Here is a 17498-nt window from a genome sequence, read left to right as displayed (position 1 = left end):
GCCAGGATGAGAGCTCTCATCAGGAACTCAATTGTCAGTAAGTACCTCTGTTATCCTAAAAGATAAAGACCTTAGTTCTTGTCATACCTGAAAGACAAGTTTGCAGTCAGGAGATGGTGCGTTGTATAGCGAAAGATTTTAAAAAGATTTAATTAAAGGAAAGGAAAAGTACACCCCCAAGTATGGGAAGTGGGCTGATCCAAGGGAGGAGAAAATGATGGATTTTGTCTCCCCTTTCTCTTACACCCTCACTTAGAGGTGGTCTTTTGATTGATTGATGGCGCTTATCCCTGGAATGCTTAGTCATGTTTGGGCCCTTTGCACATGTCCTTACCTACAGTGTATACAGAAAAACCCATGGTTGGTGGTGGGGTGGGGTCCTAAAGCACAATGTTAATTATAATACAATGAGCATTGGGTTGTGTCCTGTTAAGTCCTTTCTGCTACCGGGCATTCGTGGCTGTCGGAAGTAAAGTCCCTTCATGCTGGAGGTGGGCATAACACCATCTTCCAGGCCCTCGCCCTCTCCTCTACCTATCTGCCCAGTGTCCCCACTTACCTAACTACCTAATACCTTGATTGTGGATTACTCAGTCTCCAGAACTGTGAGCAATAAATGGCTGTTGTTTAAGCCACACAGTCTATGGTATTTTGGTATAGGAACTCAAGCTGACTAAAACATCCAGGAAAAAACTTTTTAAAGTAAACAGAAAAAGAAACAAGATAGGAATCAGAACAGTAAACTAGAAAAAAAAAATCACAGAACAAGGCAGTTGTGGAGGGATTGAGAAATAAAAATAGAATAAGATATACAGAAAACAAATAGCAAAATTGCAGAAGTAAATCCTTTCTTATCAATAATTACTTGAATTGTAAATGGATTAAACTCTCCAATTGAAAAGAAAAGATTGGAAGAATAGATGTTTAAAATGATACAAATACATGTTGTCTAAAAGAGACTCACTTTAGATCCAAGGACACAAGTAATTTGAAAAAAAAAGGGTGAAAAGAAATTCCATGCAACAAAAAACAAAAAACAAAAAACAAAAAAATGCCAAAAGAGACCTTGAATGGCTATACCAATATCAGGCAACATGGACTTGGAAGGCAGTAATTGTTAAAAGAAACAAAGACATTATGTGTTGACAAAAAGGTCAATATATCAAGATACCAGTTATGAACATATATGCCTCTAACAAAATGTCCACAAAGTATTTGAAGCAAAAACTGACAAAATTAAAAGGAGAAATAGATAGTTTTATAGTAGCAGTTGGAAACTTCAGTATTCCACTCTCAGGAATAGATAAAACAACTAGACAGAAGATCAGTTTAAAAACAGAGGACTTGAATAATGAACCAACTAGATCTAAAACACACCTAGAGAACATCCTACTCAAAATAGCAGATTACATATTTTTCTCAAGTGCACATGGAATATCCTCCACAATAGACAGTATGTCAGACAACAAAAACAAATCAAGTCTCAATAAATTCAAAATGATTGAAGTCATAAAAAATCAATCCTATTTCTATGTATTAGCAATGTATAGTTGGAAACAGGATTTTTAAAATGCCATTTACAATAGCTTTAAAAAATAAATTATTTATACATGTACTTGGGTATAAATCTAACAAAACAAATATAGGATGTATATTTTGAAAACTTTAAAATGCTAAAGACCTAAATAAATGGAAAGAAATACTGTGTTCATGGATTCAAAGACTCAGTGTAGTAAAGATAAGAAATTGATCTATAGATTTAAGTCAATTAAAAAAATTTTTTATTTAATTATTTTTTTAAATGGAGGTACTGGGGATTGAACCTAGGACCTCATGCATGCTAATCATGTGCTCTACCACTTGAGCTGTACCCCCACCCCCAAGATTTAACTCAATTAAAAGAAAAAAAAGCTTCTAGCAGAACTTTCGTAGATACAAAAGCTGATTCTAACATTTATACAAAAAGTAAACAAATAAGAATAGCTGAAACACTTCTGGAAAAAAATTAAGTTGGAGAAATTACACTATACGATTTTAAAGCCTTTTATAAAGTTAGAATGGTTAAGACAATGTGATATCAGTGAAGGAAGAGACACATAAATCAATGAAACAAAGTAGAAAGTCCAAAAGCAGATTTACCCAAATATGACCTTTGACTTTTTTTTCTTGATGGGGATAGGTAATTAAATTTATTTATTTATTTATTTATTTTTTAATGGGGGTATTGGGGATTGAACCTAGGACCTCGCGCATGCTAAGCATGTACTCTATCACTGAGCTATACCTTCCCCCCGACCTTTGACTTTTAACAGTGGTGCAAAAGATATTCAGTGAAGAAAGCAAAATTTTTTCAGCTAATGGAACTGGAATAATAGGATACACTTAGGTAAAACAAAACAAAGCACCTTTACCTAAATATGCTAGATTATATAAAAATTTACTCAAAATAGATTATTGGTTTAAATGGAAAACATGAAACTATATGAAACTTATAGGAAAAAATAGAGTGAAACTTCTGTGACCTAGGGTTAGACAAAAAGTTCTTTGACATAAAACTCAAAATACAGGACAAACAAAATTTGAATCTTAATCAAAATTAAAATCTTTTGCTGCATGGAAGACAGTTGAGAGAATGAAAAGACAAGCTACATAATGGAGAAAAAAATTTTCAAGCTATATATTCAGTAAAGAACATGTATCAAGAATTTACCAAGAAATCTCAAAAGTCAACACTAAGAAGACAAACAAGTCCATTAAAAAATGGGCAAAGGCTTGAACAGGCACTTTACCAGGAAGAGACAGAGATAGCAAATGAGGCATGAAAAATGTTGAAAGTCATTAGCCACAATGCAAATTAAAATTAACAATGTATGACAAACCTATCAGAATGACTAAAATTAAAAAAATACTGACAATACCAAGTGCTGTCAAAGATGCAGAACAATAGCAATTTGCATGCATTGCTAATAGGAATCAAAATGATATGATCGTTCTGAAAAGCAGTTTGGTAGCTTCCTACCAAAATTAAACACACCACATGACCCAGCAATCTCACTCCTGGGTATTTAGCCAAGAGAAATAAAAACTAATGTTCTTACAAAAACCTGTACACAGATATTTACAGAGCTCTATTTACAGTCATCAAAAACAGAAAACAAACAAATGTCCTTCAAAGAGAGAAACAACCTGTATATATGTGTGTGTGTATGTATATATATATATATATATAATGTACATATACATATATATACATATTACTACTCAGCGATAAAGATGAATAAGCTTTTGATACAGGCAACAGCCTGGATGAATTTCAAAGGCATTATGCTGAGTGAGAGAAGCCAGTCTCAAAAGATCACATACTGTATAATTCAATTCATATGATATTCTCAAGATATAAAACTATAGCAGTGGAAGACAGTGATTTTTAGGGGTTGGTGGTAGGGGAGGGTATGATTATTAAGAGATACCATGAAGGAATTCTTTGGGTTATATAGTTTTTCAGTATCCCAATTGTGACAAATCTGTATGTATGCTAAAATTCATAGTGCTAAGTACCAAAATAGTCAATAATAAGAAAAATAAACATATACAGCCAACATCTCGGCACACAAAGGTACACAATAAATGTTGTACTGATTTACAACTGATGTTGAAGTCCACTACTGCCCATATTCCACCCTGCCTAGTTATAATTACTGTGTCCACTGTCTGATCACATATATGTAGGCAAGAATGAGTATCCTGGAGAAAAGTCAATTAGAGACAAACTTCAGGTCCCTTTCACTGTCATGGACACAGTTATCTTTAAGGTCACCACGTTTGGAACACTCATTTTTCACACAGCACAATCCTTTGGAGGAAGAGTGATAAATATGTTCTAATTGTTTCACTAACTGCTACTTCTTTCCTTTTTCTTAACAATCTCTAGAATCTTCCCAGGTGGGATTAGCTCCAACTCCAAATTTAGAAATGGCTTCCAATTATCTCAAAGCAATCAGTCCTTTATTTCCTTTGACTCCTGTGATTGACTTAGTGGTTGGATCCATGGACCAGAAAAAGGCAGTCAAGGCCCCAAAGACGCTATATCTGGATTACTGTGTGAGCTGTGAAGTAGAACCCGTTTTTTGTTTGATTTGAACCTGAAACCATGTCACTCCAAGGACTGGTTACCATCTTTCAGTGATAAGAGGAGAGTCTGCTGAGAGAGCAAGGAGGCAGAGAAATGAACTGGACAGTGAGAAACTTGTTTCTGGCCATAGCATTTTTTCCTCTAGTCCAGTTTCCCACTTAACTAGGTGATAATAATTCCAGACTCCTTCCCATACCTGCTAGCTCAGAATCTCTAGCGAAGACCCAGGAAACTAGTCTTAACCTGAAGCAAGCCCTAATGTTGGAGTTTTCAGGAATATAGACCAATAAATTTCCTTTATTGTTTAAGAGAATTTGAGATAGTTCTGTTACTTGCCAACAAAAGCATTCCAGTTGATAGAAGCCAGCTAGATTTGTTTCCTTTTATTTTCTAAAAATCATTTCTTTGCAGAGAAGTAAGCATAAGAGTTCAATGGGTTACTATTTTCATGCCTCTGATAAGTTCAAAGGACAACCTCAGTCAGGATTTCTAGAACAACCTGAAAAGAAAAAAAAAAACTTCCCTCTACTGCTCCTCCCTCTGCTCCTCCCTCTGGCCCTCCTTTCTTTGATTAAATATGTATTAGGACAACTTTTCAAAAAGGCTTTTCTGTGGTGGTCAGAATCATTTCTAGAACTTTGAAACCGTAGACTCTCTAAGATGTACCTCAGTGCTGCAAATCATCGCATACCTCTAAGTGATGGAAACAGCATTCCTATCATTGGACTTGGTACCTACTCGGAACCTAAATTGGTAAGCTGATCGTTCTCTCCCTCTTTTTTTTTTATTAACACCTTCCTAAAGGATAAGCTGTAATTCATTTTGAATGGATTTCATTGATTGACTTTTTGTAATAATGAATGCAGCTTGCAAGGACTGCTATTTGGCTGAATGAGTATTGACTCAAAGTTTAAACTAGATCAGTTAATTATCTTAAAGTATCTTGGCTTAAAGAATGGGACCTTTCTGCTTCCTTTTCTAAAATTCAGCTGAATGCTGATTATTAGATTGAACTGATGCACATGAAATTTCTGAGTTTATGGTTTGTGATTTTTTTAAGTTCATATTTGAGATTTTTTAGTTCAGTCTAACAAACATTTAGTGAAAACCTACTATGTATGAAGCACTAGGCTATAGAAGCTTCAAATATGAAGAGAATGTATCTCCACTGTCTAGGGATCAAAAATCGAATACAGAAGACAGATTCTTTAATAACTAATCATAGAACAGTGAAGAGTAAATGCTGTCTGAGAATCTGAAAACATAGGAAAGGGAATAAACTTGACCAGGAGGACTGAAGTGTGTTTCCATTAAAACACAGAAAAGATTCTACTTGTAATAAAAATATCTCTCTGTTTTCTGCATTGCAATTCGACATTTAATGCTGATTGCCAGAATAAATGGTGGTATCTAGAAATGCTACTGAAATTTGAATGATCATGTATAAATGAACTGTGTAAAGCTGAGTCTGAATTAGTTAGAGAAACAGAGCTGAGACAGGAATTTTAGGCAGAAAGAGAAGCATAGAGGCATAAGAATATGAATCTGATTATGTCACACCTCTGCTTAGTTATTTCAGTAGCTCCCTATCAGTTATAGGGTAGAGGCCACACTCCTTACTTGCACATTGGGCCTTAATGGTTCAGTCAAGACTTGTCGGTCCAGCAGCATCTACCACCATGCCTCCATCTCTATGTGTAAAACATAGCGACCTGGGTTCCTTGAACAACTCTCCCATCTCCGTGTCTTTGAACGTGCTGCCCTCTACCTGGAACACCCTTTCTCCTGATTTGTCCACTTGGCTAATTTTTATTAAACCTTCAAGACAACTCAAGGATACCTCTCCCTAGAAACTCATCTGCCAGCCACCACAACTTGCCCCTCCTGCATGTTCAACTCTATTGTAGCCCCTTGTGCTCAATTCTATGGTGGCATTTATCACACTATATTGTAGCCATTGTTTCTCTGCTATCTTACCCACAAGATGTGAAATCCATTAGGAAAGAGACCATGTCTTATTCAGCTCTATATTCTCAGTATAGTGTCTGGTATGTGATGGGTGTTCAGCTGATGCTTGTCAAATGAGTGAATGAGTTTGTGAAAGGAGATGTATGTGTATGTATATATGTGTGTATCTATATCTATATCTATATGCATGAGAGGATATGGAGATGTAAATGGATACAATAATAATAGCTAAAATTTTCTTAACCATATGCCAGGAACTCTTTGTAAGTACTTTATAGTACATGCATTTTCTAAGTTAATCCTCACAACATTATGAAAGAGATATCACTTTACCCCATTTTACAGATGAGAAAACTGAGGCATGGAAAGATTAACTGCCCCAAATTTATAATGCTAAGAAAGAGAGCTGGGATTTGAACCAATGTAGTTTGGGCCAAGATCCTATCCTCTGAATATATTGCCTGATATAAATATGTGCCATGTCAAAGAAGCTGCATGTTTCTGACTACAACTTTCTATATGTATTTCTATATATGAAAGTATCTAGGAATATATATCCAGAAAGTATCTAGGATGGATGGATGGATGGATGGATAGATAGATAGACAGACAGACAGATAGAATGATAGATCTAGAGTGTGAATCTGATTATGTCACACCTCCGATTAATTCTTTCAATGGCTCCCTGTCAATTATATGGTTCCTTACTTGCATCTCTCTCTCTCCTGAAACTCAGTGGGGCTCAAAGTGCTGCATGAACCAATAAATATTATTAAGTGCTTATTATGTGTCTAGTAATAGTAAATGCTACAGGTTGGAGACTTTCAAAAGCAGTCTTGTGTCATTTCCCGAAAAGAGTTGTAACTCACTTCAGAAAAGACATACACCAATTAGAGAATGTGACGTTAGAGGAATTCTGTTAGAAATGAAGATTGTGCATGCACTAACCACATTTGTGATCAGAAATACGGAGTTAATGGTATGTCTCCCCAAATCAGACTCTAATGTGAAGAAAAATACCCACCATGGAGGATTTAGGGAAGGTAGACCTGGGTTGAGGGGGAGATGGAGAGCAGGGAGGGTAGAGTACCTCGGAGCACTCAGTGCTTTCTGATCCAAGCCACACAGTTGACAACTCTCTCACCATCTGATGAGACAGACACTGGGAGGACCTGTGCTCAAGTCAGTCACGGTGAAATTAAAGTACCAAATTAGATTTAACTTCAAAATCTTGGTCCTAGAAGTGCAACCTGATGCCAAAATTTGGTCTTCTCTCCGTGGTGTGCCTGAGATTCTTCTCAAAACCTTTCATTCCTCAAGAGCTAGCACAACAGGCTGAGTAACTGGTGAACTGGAATTCCCTCGCGTGTTGTGTATATTATCAAGCCAGTCCATATTTGTCCTGGGATCCTGTTCCATTTTGATACAGAAGTTAGAGTGCACAGGGTGCCGGGGAAGATCAAGGTTTGTCTTCATAGGGAGGTGGGGTGGGAGCAGAGGTGGAAGGCTAAAATAGGATAAGAGAGACTAACCTGACCCTGCCCTCCGACTTCTGCCCTGTTTAGACTCTTTTGTAACACGTAGCAATAGGAACTGTGGGACAGCAGCTGGGAAGAACATTATTGTGGGGCTGTGTGAGGCTAACCAGCCCAGCTTCTTCTAACTTACAAAGGGTTTCTTTCTCTTAATATGCCCAATTTTCTTATAAAGGTGCTTCATACCTGTGGAGTCAAGGGAATTTAAGGTGGAACCAACATTTAGTAGCACCAAGCTCTCTGTGTATTTCCTCACTTGATTATCACTAACGAAAACTAAAATGTACAAATAGTATGTGTGACATTTCCCTATGATAGCTTCCCAGAATGTCTTCATTACAGGGAAAATAGTCTATGATAGCCTTCCACCAGATTTGCCTTCTTCCTGTCTCTCTCCCTACCCTATAGCTACATCTGAGAAAGCTAATAGGTGAGAATTTTGAACCTTGTTCCTTGTTTCTGCTTTGATAGAAATTAATTTACTTTCTATGCATATCAGCCCATGAGTTAATAACTGATATTTATCAAAAACTTCAAATAAAACTCAAGAATGTTACCAGGTGTGCAGATGACACAAATCCAGGTAAATATTTTGGAAAATGGGCAATAATTCATATATTCATTATTTGCCTACCGTATGTGAGGCATTTTTCTGGTTAACACAGAGATTGAAACAATGGGCTAGAAACAAGGGATTTAAAATCTGTAAGTGGAGTGACTGAAGGCAGAAAAAATAAACACATGTGTAACTAAAATATAAAGAAAAGCTGACGTGCTTGAAGAGAGGGAACTTTTGTTCAAAGATGAAAGTAACAATGAACAAATCCAGTCATGGGGTAGGTCAGAAACTTCAGGCTATGGGGAAGGAGTGGCCTAGGAGGGTAGACTGGGGTTGTAATGGATCCAGTATTCCCTCCTGGGTGGCCCTGGTTGAGATTTCTGTAGCTGCAGTTTTCACACTCTGAAGAGTGAGCCAAAGGCTTTGCATATGGGGGCAAAGGAGAGGTAAAGTCCAGGCTCTTGGTGAGTACCTAGGAGGAGTCTGAAGCATCAAGTTCATTCTGTCCCTGAGCTGGAGGAGGCGGGGGCACAAGGCTTTGGACCCCTTCTCAGGCATGTGCCATCTTTTAAATATTCCTTGGTTTTTCCTCAATGCCCATTTAATCCCCCCCCCTCCTCTTTAACCAGGGAACCTTGCTTCACCTGGAGAAGGCAAAGCCTTGTTCTTACACCAAGTATTTTTTTTCAATCTGCTTTTAATCTGAGGACAGGATGTTAAAGAACAGTAATTATTTAATGACACGTTAAAACATCATAAAGGAATCTTTATTCAAAGGGGAAACTGCCGTGATTGGTATAAGGGACCACTGATGGAATTTTGCAGTCGGGGAGAGAGACTGGTGTCAACTCTGAATACATGGGCAAATGGGAATTCATAACCAAGGAGCAGGGTCTGAGTCAGTAGGTAGAAAATTACTAAGTAATTCTGGCTAAACCGACTTAACAGGATTCTTGTTGAAGACAGGGCTGGGCAACTAGGCATCACCTGGGTCACCATGGACGATGAGAAACCCGATTTGATAGCGAGAGTGGTCAGGTGTGGAGGGTGAGAGGTTGTGGTTAAACTGACTTAGCAGGATTCTTGCTAAGCTTGGACAGAGCAGAAATGAGCATGAAAGTCCGTGTTGGAAAAGAGTTCAAAGGAGCCTGATTAGAATTTGGTCACTGAAAGAATCTTTGTCAGGGTTGAGGGTGGTCTCACAATCTGCCTAAAGGGACCAGGGACTAGGTAGAAAGCATAAATAAGTGGTCCTGGTTTTGTTGTCAGTTTTGTTATGCTTTCCCCTTTTGATAGTACATATTAGAGCAAGAAAAGCTTTATTTTCTTCTTTGCTACAAGCAAAAAGAAAACACATGGAACTGACACTCAGGAGACTATTGCCGATCGAAGACACAGTAAGCAGAGTACTGGCAATTCCACTCCCCGTACTAAATGAGGATAGCCGTTTCATCATGACAGCCAGTTGTCATACGTAAACCGAAGTCCAGTGTGGCTGATCTTCTCACATTTTTCAGAGACTACTGTGAAGTAATTAATAATTTTTAAGTAATGGCAATTCATTTACATTTTTGTAAAATGCTATATGGGCTAAATATTTTAAGGGTCAAGGAACAAAGAAAATATTTCAGTTAATATTTGTTTTTCACTTTTAGTAGAGTATCTCCTGAGTTCTTTGCAGTACCTGTGACCCCTTCACACTCACACTCTTGTCAAGGAAACCTTGGCTTTTAGAAATCAAATATCAAGAACTGACTTCTGCTTATTGCTATGTCATTCCTCTCCAGAGGCAATGAATGCTGCACATCAAGCTGCACAAAATGGTTTGGTGGTGGGGGTAGGTGGTAACAAAAAAATACCAGAAAGAAAAACATAGGTTCATATTTTAAAACCAGTAACCTGACAAAGTTAAAATGAATTAAAATGAAAAGAGATGGAACACATAGAGGTCAAGTGAGAAGACTTCTGTAATAAATCAGGCAAAAAATAACAAGAACTTGAAACTGGTTAGTGGCTACAAGGAAAATAATTTGGATGGAGCCTAAAAGGAAATAACTTGGCTAAAGGCTACAAATCACTGGGGAAGACTCTACAAAGCTTAGCAAGCAACTGGATCCAGACAAAGGAGAACAAATGGTAGATCCAAGACCAAAAAATAATGTTTCAGGCCCACGTTACTATGTTCTTTGGATCTAAGGTTTTGAATTTATTTTAGTCACTTATCTTTTATTTTTGATCTACTTCCTTATTTTTTTAAATATTTAAATTTTAAAAGTATACAGAGGGATGAATACTTTTATTAAAGCTGAAATCTGAGTAACGACCAGCTAGACCCAAAGTTAGAACGTATCAAACCCCAGAAGCCCACCATGTGCGCTTAGTAGTCCAAAACCCTCCCTCCCTCCAGCAGTAATTGGTCTCTAACTTTTACAGCAATTATATTCTTGCTTTTTTCTAATGGTTTCACAACTTGAACATGCATTTCTAACAATATAGTTCAATTTTTAAAGTCTATTTCAAGGACGTTTTTCCCCAGTTTTACTGAGGTACAATTGACATATAGCACTGTGTAAGTTTAAGGTGTACAACACAGTGTTTTGACTTACATCATGAAATGATTACCACAATAGGTTTAGTGAACATCCATCATCTCATATAAAAGCAATATAAAAGATATAGAAAAAATTTTTTTCTTGTGATGAAAACACTTAGGATTTACTCTCTTAACAACATTCATTTATAATGTACAGCAGTGCTAATTACCTTCATCATGTTGTACTTTACATCCCTAATACTTACTTTCTTATAACTGAAATTTTGTACCTTTTGACTACCTTCATCTAAGTCCCCCTCCCCTCACCACCCTTGCCTCTAGTAGCCACAAATCTTGCTTCTTTTTCTATGAGTTTGTTCGTTTTTGTGTCATTGACCTACAACACTATGTTAGTTCCTGTGTTAAGGGACCAGGCTCTTACACCCTTGTATCATCCATAGAGGGAATGGATGTGAGTAATCAGCAGCCAGCACTCCTGACAGTTGAGGAAATGAGTGCTTCTCTGCTGTGGGATACACCATGACATTCACTACAGTCTACCCCTGGTGCCAACTGGATCTATTGGCTTTGTGTGCTAAGCTTGCCCCTGGGAAAAGCTCTTCGAGAATTCTGTTTGGTCTCTTTCCTGGAAAAAATTTTAGAGGTAGCTCAGCAGAATGAGTACAAGCTTCTGCCACTAAAGCTGTCTTCAAGTTGCAACTTACACATATCGTCTCCCTCTGAGACTACCCATCCTAGATTTCCCACACCCTTAGCCAGTATCTCTGCTGGTCTGAGTGGCTTACATAATATTATGTCCTAAATCTTCATCTCAGAGTTGTGTGAGTCCCTGGTCAACTTACCCTTTTCAGTTCATTTACTCAGTTCACTGTCCATTAACTATCAAAATTGGAAAGGGGTATATCATTAGATGGCCTAGGTGCCAAATATTTCCTTCCCTGTCCTATTGTGTAACTCTGGAGGAGCCCTGCCACCTCCGATTATAAAACTCCTTGAATGCTGAACTCTGGAAATAAGGAGCCTAGTTTCCCCCTGGGAACTAGGACCTTTAGATCACAGAGCCTAAAATTCAGGGATGGGAAGCACACATGTTCAAATTGGGTCAATGGGAATGATGCTAAGCCTAGTGGGTTTTCAGATTCATATGTTCTACTTATTGGTATACAACACCATGTAATGGTTGTTGACCTAGGGTGTATGCTGCATCCTGGAGGATGGCCCCTCATTTTCATAGGACTCCTCCATCTCTTAAGTGGAGAAAAGGTGCCGTTGCCCAGTTCAGGAAACATAATTATTTTACTGAGATTGTTCTTAATTATGAAGTCAAATTGTTTGCATTTTAGATTCTCCTATCATATCACTTATTTGAGTCTCCAAACATAGTATTCTATTTGATCTTTCTGATCTTTTCCTAAAATGGAATTTCCCAGTGAATCTGTCAGAATTTATATAGAATTTGCTTTTGCTACATTTAAAGTGTACAAAGAACTATTTTTCTCATGTCCACATTTCCAAATAGTTCCTCTATATTGATTAGAATTAAGTCCAAAATAGTAATTCACCTCATTGCTGATTCGGCCATCTAAGAGAATATTTTTAGCAAGTAAAGAGTATACTAGCTTTTTTAAAGAAAAAGCTCTTTAATAATAACTGAATAACTGAAGACTTTCACTACTTAACTTTATTATCATAATCTTTATTAAATAAAGCGTCATCCATATATTACTCAGGCTAACAGTCAATACCAACTTTTTTCTGCCTTAGCCTTTGTCTTTTTTCCTTTCTTTATCCTAAATGCTCTCTCCCCTATGCTTTTTTTCTTGAGTTAACTTTGGAAAATACAGTCTGGGGCTGTTTTTTCTGGGGCTCTTCCCCTTGTATTAAATTTATTTATTGGGGTATTTTTTTTGTTTGGTTTTTTAAAAATGGAGGTACTAGGGATTGAACCTAGGACCTTGTGCATACTAAATGTGCATTATCACTGAGCTATATCCACCTGGCCAAATTTATTTTAGCTCTGTACTTAAATTATCAGTTCCAGTCCACAAAATCTCAGTGATATTTCTGAGGTATATTTACTATCTCATATTGAGCTTTATTCTTTTCATTAGTGCTATGTATACACTAGAGAAAGAAAACAGTATTTTAATTTTTCCTTTGTAAATTTCTTTTTTTTATTCTTTTGTTGCTTTTTAATTTTTTTTCAGTTTTTACACCGAAGTATAATCAGTTTATAATGTATCAATTTCTGGTGTAACTCATAGTTTCAGTCATACATATACATACATATGTTCCTTTTCATATTCTTTTTCATTATAGTTGACTACAAGATATTGAATATAGTTCCCTGTGACATACAGTATAAACTTGTTGTTTATCTATTTTATGTATAGTAGTTAGTATCTGCAAATCTCGAACTCCCAATTTATCCCTTCCCACCCTCTTCCCCTACTTCCCCCAGTAACCATGTTTGTTTCCTATGTCTGTGAGTCCCCTGTAAATTTCCCCAACCCTTCTCTTTCCACTGTGCTTTTGTTGTCACACTTGTCATCCATAACATCTCATTTTACAATTTAGGGGGTTTTGCCTCAGTTTCTGTTCAAGCCTTATTGATCATGTTAAGTAACCAAAGAGGTATTTCTGACATTCCTGGAAAGTGTGTCTCCCTTTCCCAACTTTTTCACATTTGTGACTATGAATCCTATTTTCTAATACCATCTGTATAGCCATTCGGTTCATTTTTCATATCCTCTTATCTACTCAGTAGATAAGATTTGAACTGAAATAGGGGTATACAATACAGCTTATGCTCCCAACACTCTATTTCCAGCCCAGGACTATAAAGTTCACTAGAAATACAAGAGGTTTCTTGTCTCGTTCATTCTACAACAAATCAATAGATACCTGACATGATTTTGTCAAGCATTTGGTTAGAACACAAAATATAGAAGCAAGCACAAGTAATTTTCAACATTTGTGAACGAGATGGGAATGATCATCATCTGAATATGAAGTCCATAAAAATCTACAAATAGAATCAAACCTCTCCCCAATATACAACCTAAAAGATGATTTGTGATTTTATATGATGAGACTAGTTATCCTGATAAAAATCTCCATCAATTCTTCCATTTCTCATTAAGGAAAAAATGTAACTAAAATGAGGAACACTCTTGTACATTTAAGTGTCATCATAACTAAAGAACAATAATTTATGTGCAGTTTGAAAACTGGAAAACTTATACCTCAAGTATAAGAAATCTGGTGTTTTGGGTCTGTTGATGTTTGGGGTCAGGATATTCTCATTCTTATGCTTCATGTAGGTTAATGAAATGAACAAAGCTTTGGCTGCAAAATCTGATTAAAAAAATTTATTTTGAAAAATGTAACATGCTCCTGGCAATCTTTTTCCTGCTCAGCTTTACTGAGATACAATTGACATACAAGAAATTGCACATATTTAAGTATACAATTTTATGAATTTTATGAATTTGACAAGTATACACTTGTGAAGCCATCACCATAATCAAGATGGTGAATCTATCCATCACCACAGAAATTTCTTTGTACTCCCTTGTAATCCCTCCCTGTCTCTCATGCCTGCATTCTCTACCCCTACCCGAGGCAATCACTGATCTGTTTCTGTTACTATACATTAGTTTTCATTTTCTAGCATTTCACACAAATAGATTCTTTAAGTATTTATTCTTTTTTGGTCTGGCTTCTTGTATAACTATTTTGATATTCATCCATGTTTCTGTATGTATCTTTTTTTTATCACTGAGTGTTATTCCATTCCGTGGATATATCTAAGTTTGCTTACCCAAACCTTTGATTTATAATCGAGCCATCTTCAAGGAACTTGTGCCCTCCTATAACAAGGCTACCATGAAATCTCTTGTCACTGGTAAAATTGATAAAGTTACAATTCTTTTTCTTTATCTTTTTTCTTTTTTGAAGTATAGTTGATTTACCATGATTGTTTCAGGTATACAGCAAAGTGATTCAGATACACACACACACACACACATATATATATATTTTTAGATTCTTTTCCATTACATGTTATTACAAGAAATTGAATATAGTTCCCTGTACTATACAGTAGGTCCTTGTTGTTTATCTATTTTATTTTAACCTTTTTAAAATTGAAGTATAGTCAGTTTACTATGTTGTGTCAATTTCAGGTGTACAGCATAATGTTTCAGTCATACATATACATATGTATATTACTTTTCATTGTTTACTTTATATATAGTAATGTTTATCTGTTAATCCCAAACTCTTAATTTATCCTTCCCCTGCCCTTTCTCCTTTGGTAACCATTGATTGTTTTCTATGTCATGGATCTGTTTTTGGTTCATAAATAAAATTTGTATCATTTTTTTTTCAGATTCCACATATAAGTGATGTCATATGATATTTGTCTTTCTCTGTCTGACTTACTTGACTTAATATGATAATCTTTAGGTTCATCCATCTGTGGTGTACATGACATTATTTCAATCTTTTATATGGCTGAGTAATATTCCAGTGTGTGTGTGTGTGTGTGTGTGTGTGTGTGTGTGTTTGTTTTTTTCTTTATCCAGTCATCTGTCGATGGACATTTATGTTGTTTCTATGTCTCAGATATTGTAAATAGTGCTGCTATGAACATTGGGGTGCATTTGAATTAGAGTTTTCTTTGGATATATGCCCAGGAGTGGGTTTGATGGATCACAGGGTAACTCTATTTTTAGCTTTTTGAAGAACCTCCGTACTATTTTCCATAGTGGCTACACCAATTTACATTCCCACCAACAGTGTAGGTGGGTTTCCTTTTCTCCAGGCCCTCTCCAGTATTTATTATTTGTAGAGTTTTTAATGATGGCCATTCTGACTGGTATGAGGTGATACTTCATTGTAGTTTTGATTTGCATTTCTCTAATAATTAGTGATATTGAGCATCTTTTCATTTGCCTGTTGGCCATCTGTCTGTCTTCTTTGGAGAAATGTCTGTTTAGGTCTTCTGCCCATTTTTTGATTTTTTTAAAAAATATTAAGCTATATGAGCTATTTGTATATTTTGGATATTAGTCTCTGGTCCGTCTCATCATTTGCAAATATTTTCTCCCATTCTGTAGGTTGTCTTTTCATTTTGTTTATGGTTTCCTTTGCTGTGCAAAAGCTTTTAAGTTTAATTAGGTCCCATTTGTTTATTTTTGCTTTCGTTTCCATTACTCTAGGAGCTGCTTTGAAAAAAATATTGCTGCAATTTATATCCAAGAGTATTCTGCCTATGTTTTCCTCTAGGAGTTTTATAGTATCCAGTCTTACATTTAGGTCTTTAATCCATTTTGAGTTTATTTTTAAATATGATCTTAGAGAATGCTCTAAGATCAAGTTATATTTCTGAATCCTCAAAACTAAGGGCAAACCTGGGATGTATGAATCTCCCGTTGAGGGTGGGAAGCTGCCTAGGAGGTCTCTTTCTTGTCCTCAGATACCATCTTCCAATCACAACAGCATAGAATTGGGAATTTGTCATTTTCACTATAAAATGATGTAGGTGCCAAGTGTCCTGATTAAGAATGATTAGGAGGAGAGGGTATAGCTCAGTGGTAGAGCATGTGCTTAGCATGCACAAAGTCCTGGGTTCAATCCCCAGTTCTTCCATTAAATAAACAAATAAATCTAATTACTCCCCCCCAAAAAAACCCCAAATATAAAAATTTTTTAAAAGAATGATTAAACTAAAGGAAAGACCCATTTTCTCTTCTCTCTTACCCCAACTTCCCTGTCATTTTAGACCCCTAAGGGGACCTGTGCAACATCAGTGAAAACTGCCATCGATGTGGGGTACCGGCACTTTGATGGGGCCTACGTCTATTACAACGAACACGAAGTGGGAGAGGCCATCAGGGAGAAGATAGCAGAAGGAAAGGTGCGGAGGGAGGATATTTTCTACTGCGGAAAGGTGAGCTCTTCTCTTCACCTGCCTTCTACTTACATACTTGGTGGATGTAACATCACTTTTCTCTGATACAGAATGTTGAACTCACCAAGAAGAGTGAGTTCTTAACTGACAAATTCCTCACTCTTGCCAAGAATCCAAGGACTAATTAGCCCCTTGAAAGTTAGGGCAAAGCTCTTTCCTCATACATGGGCGTTGATTTAAGTCAACGTGGGAAGAGCCAAGTCTACAAAGCAGAAAAATTGAGGAATGGAGAGAAGTGGGGAGGTGGTTTGTATGACAGAAGCATTTGCCATAACTTTCTTTAAGGGGGGCAGCCTTCTTTTTCTTTTGTATATGCCTTTAAGGTGTACAGTGCATTATTTTGATACATTATATATTGCAAAATGATTACCATCCTGGTGTTAACTTACACCTTCATCACATTACATAACTGCCAGTTCTTTTTTGTGATAAAACCATTTAAGATTTATTCTCTTAGCAACTTTTAAGTATATAATACAGTATTGTTAACTATAATCACCATGCTGTTTATGAGAGCTCCAGAACTTATAACTGGAAGTTTGTACCCTTTGACTAACATCTCCCTTTTTTCATTCGTGAATATCTGTTTTAATTGTTGATCTTTGTTGGAGGACTCGAGGCTGGAGTCTCCTATACTACCGTTTTGGTGACATCATCTGTTCAGTGAGAGATTAATTCTTTAGTAAGAATTGGCAGAATTTTCCTGGGAAATGAGGAAATGTACCCAATGAAAACAAAGGATTAGTGAAAAGGAATTTAGACCTTTACAGTAA

General features: G+C 36.5%; 1 protein-coding gene across 1 annotated transcript in view; it reads left to right on the top strand.

Moving 5' to 3' along the window:
• Positions 1-4694: 4694 nt before the first annotated feature.
• The window catches only part of AKR1D1 (aldo-keto reductase family 1 member D1), a 36736-nt gene continuing 23932 nt past the window's right edge, over positions 4695-17498 (top strand). The window contains exons 1-2 of the mRNA XM_006210016.4: positions 4695-4885; positions 16537-16704. Coding sequence (XP_006210078.1) covers positions 4793-4885; positions 16537-16704 — 261 coding nt within the window. The 5' untranslated portion in view covers positions 4695-4792. The remainder of the gene's footprint in view (positions 4886-16536; positions 16705-17498) is intronic.

Source organism: Vicugna pacos, chromosome 7 (genome assembly GCF_048564905.1).
Source record: "Vicugna pacos chromosome 7, VicPac4, whole genome shotgun sequence".
NCBI lineage: Eukaryota > Metazoa > Chordata > Mammalia > Artiodactyla > Camelidae > Vicugna > Vicugna pacos.
The sequence above is the reverse complement of the archived record's forward strand: the minus strand, read 5'-3'. Positions and strand labels throughout refer to the sequence as shown.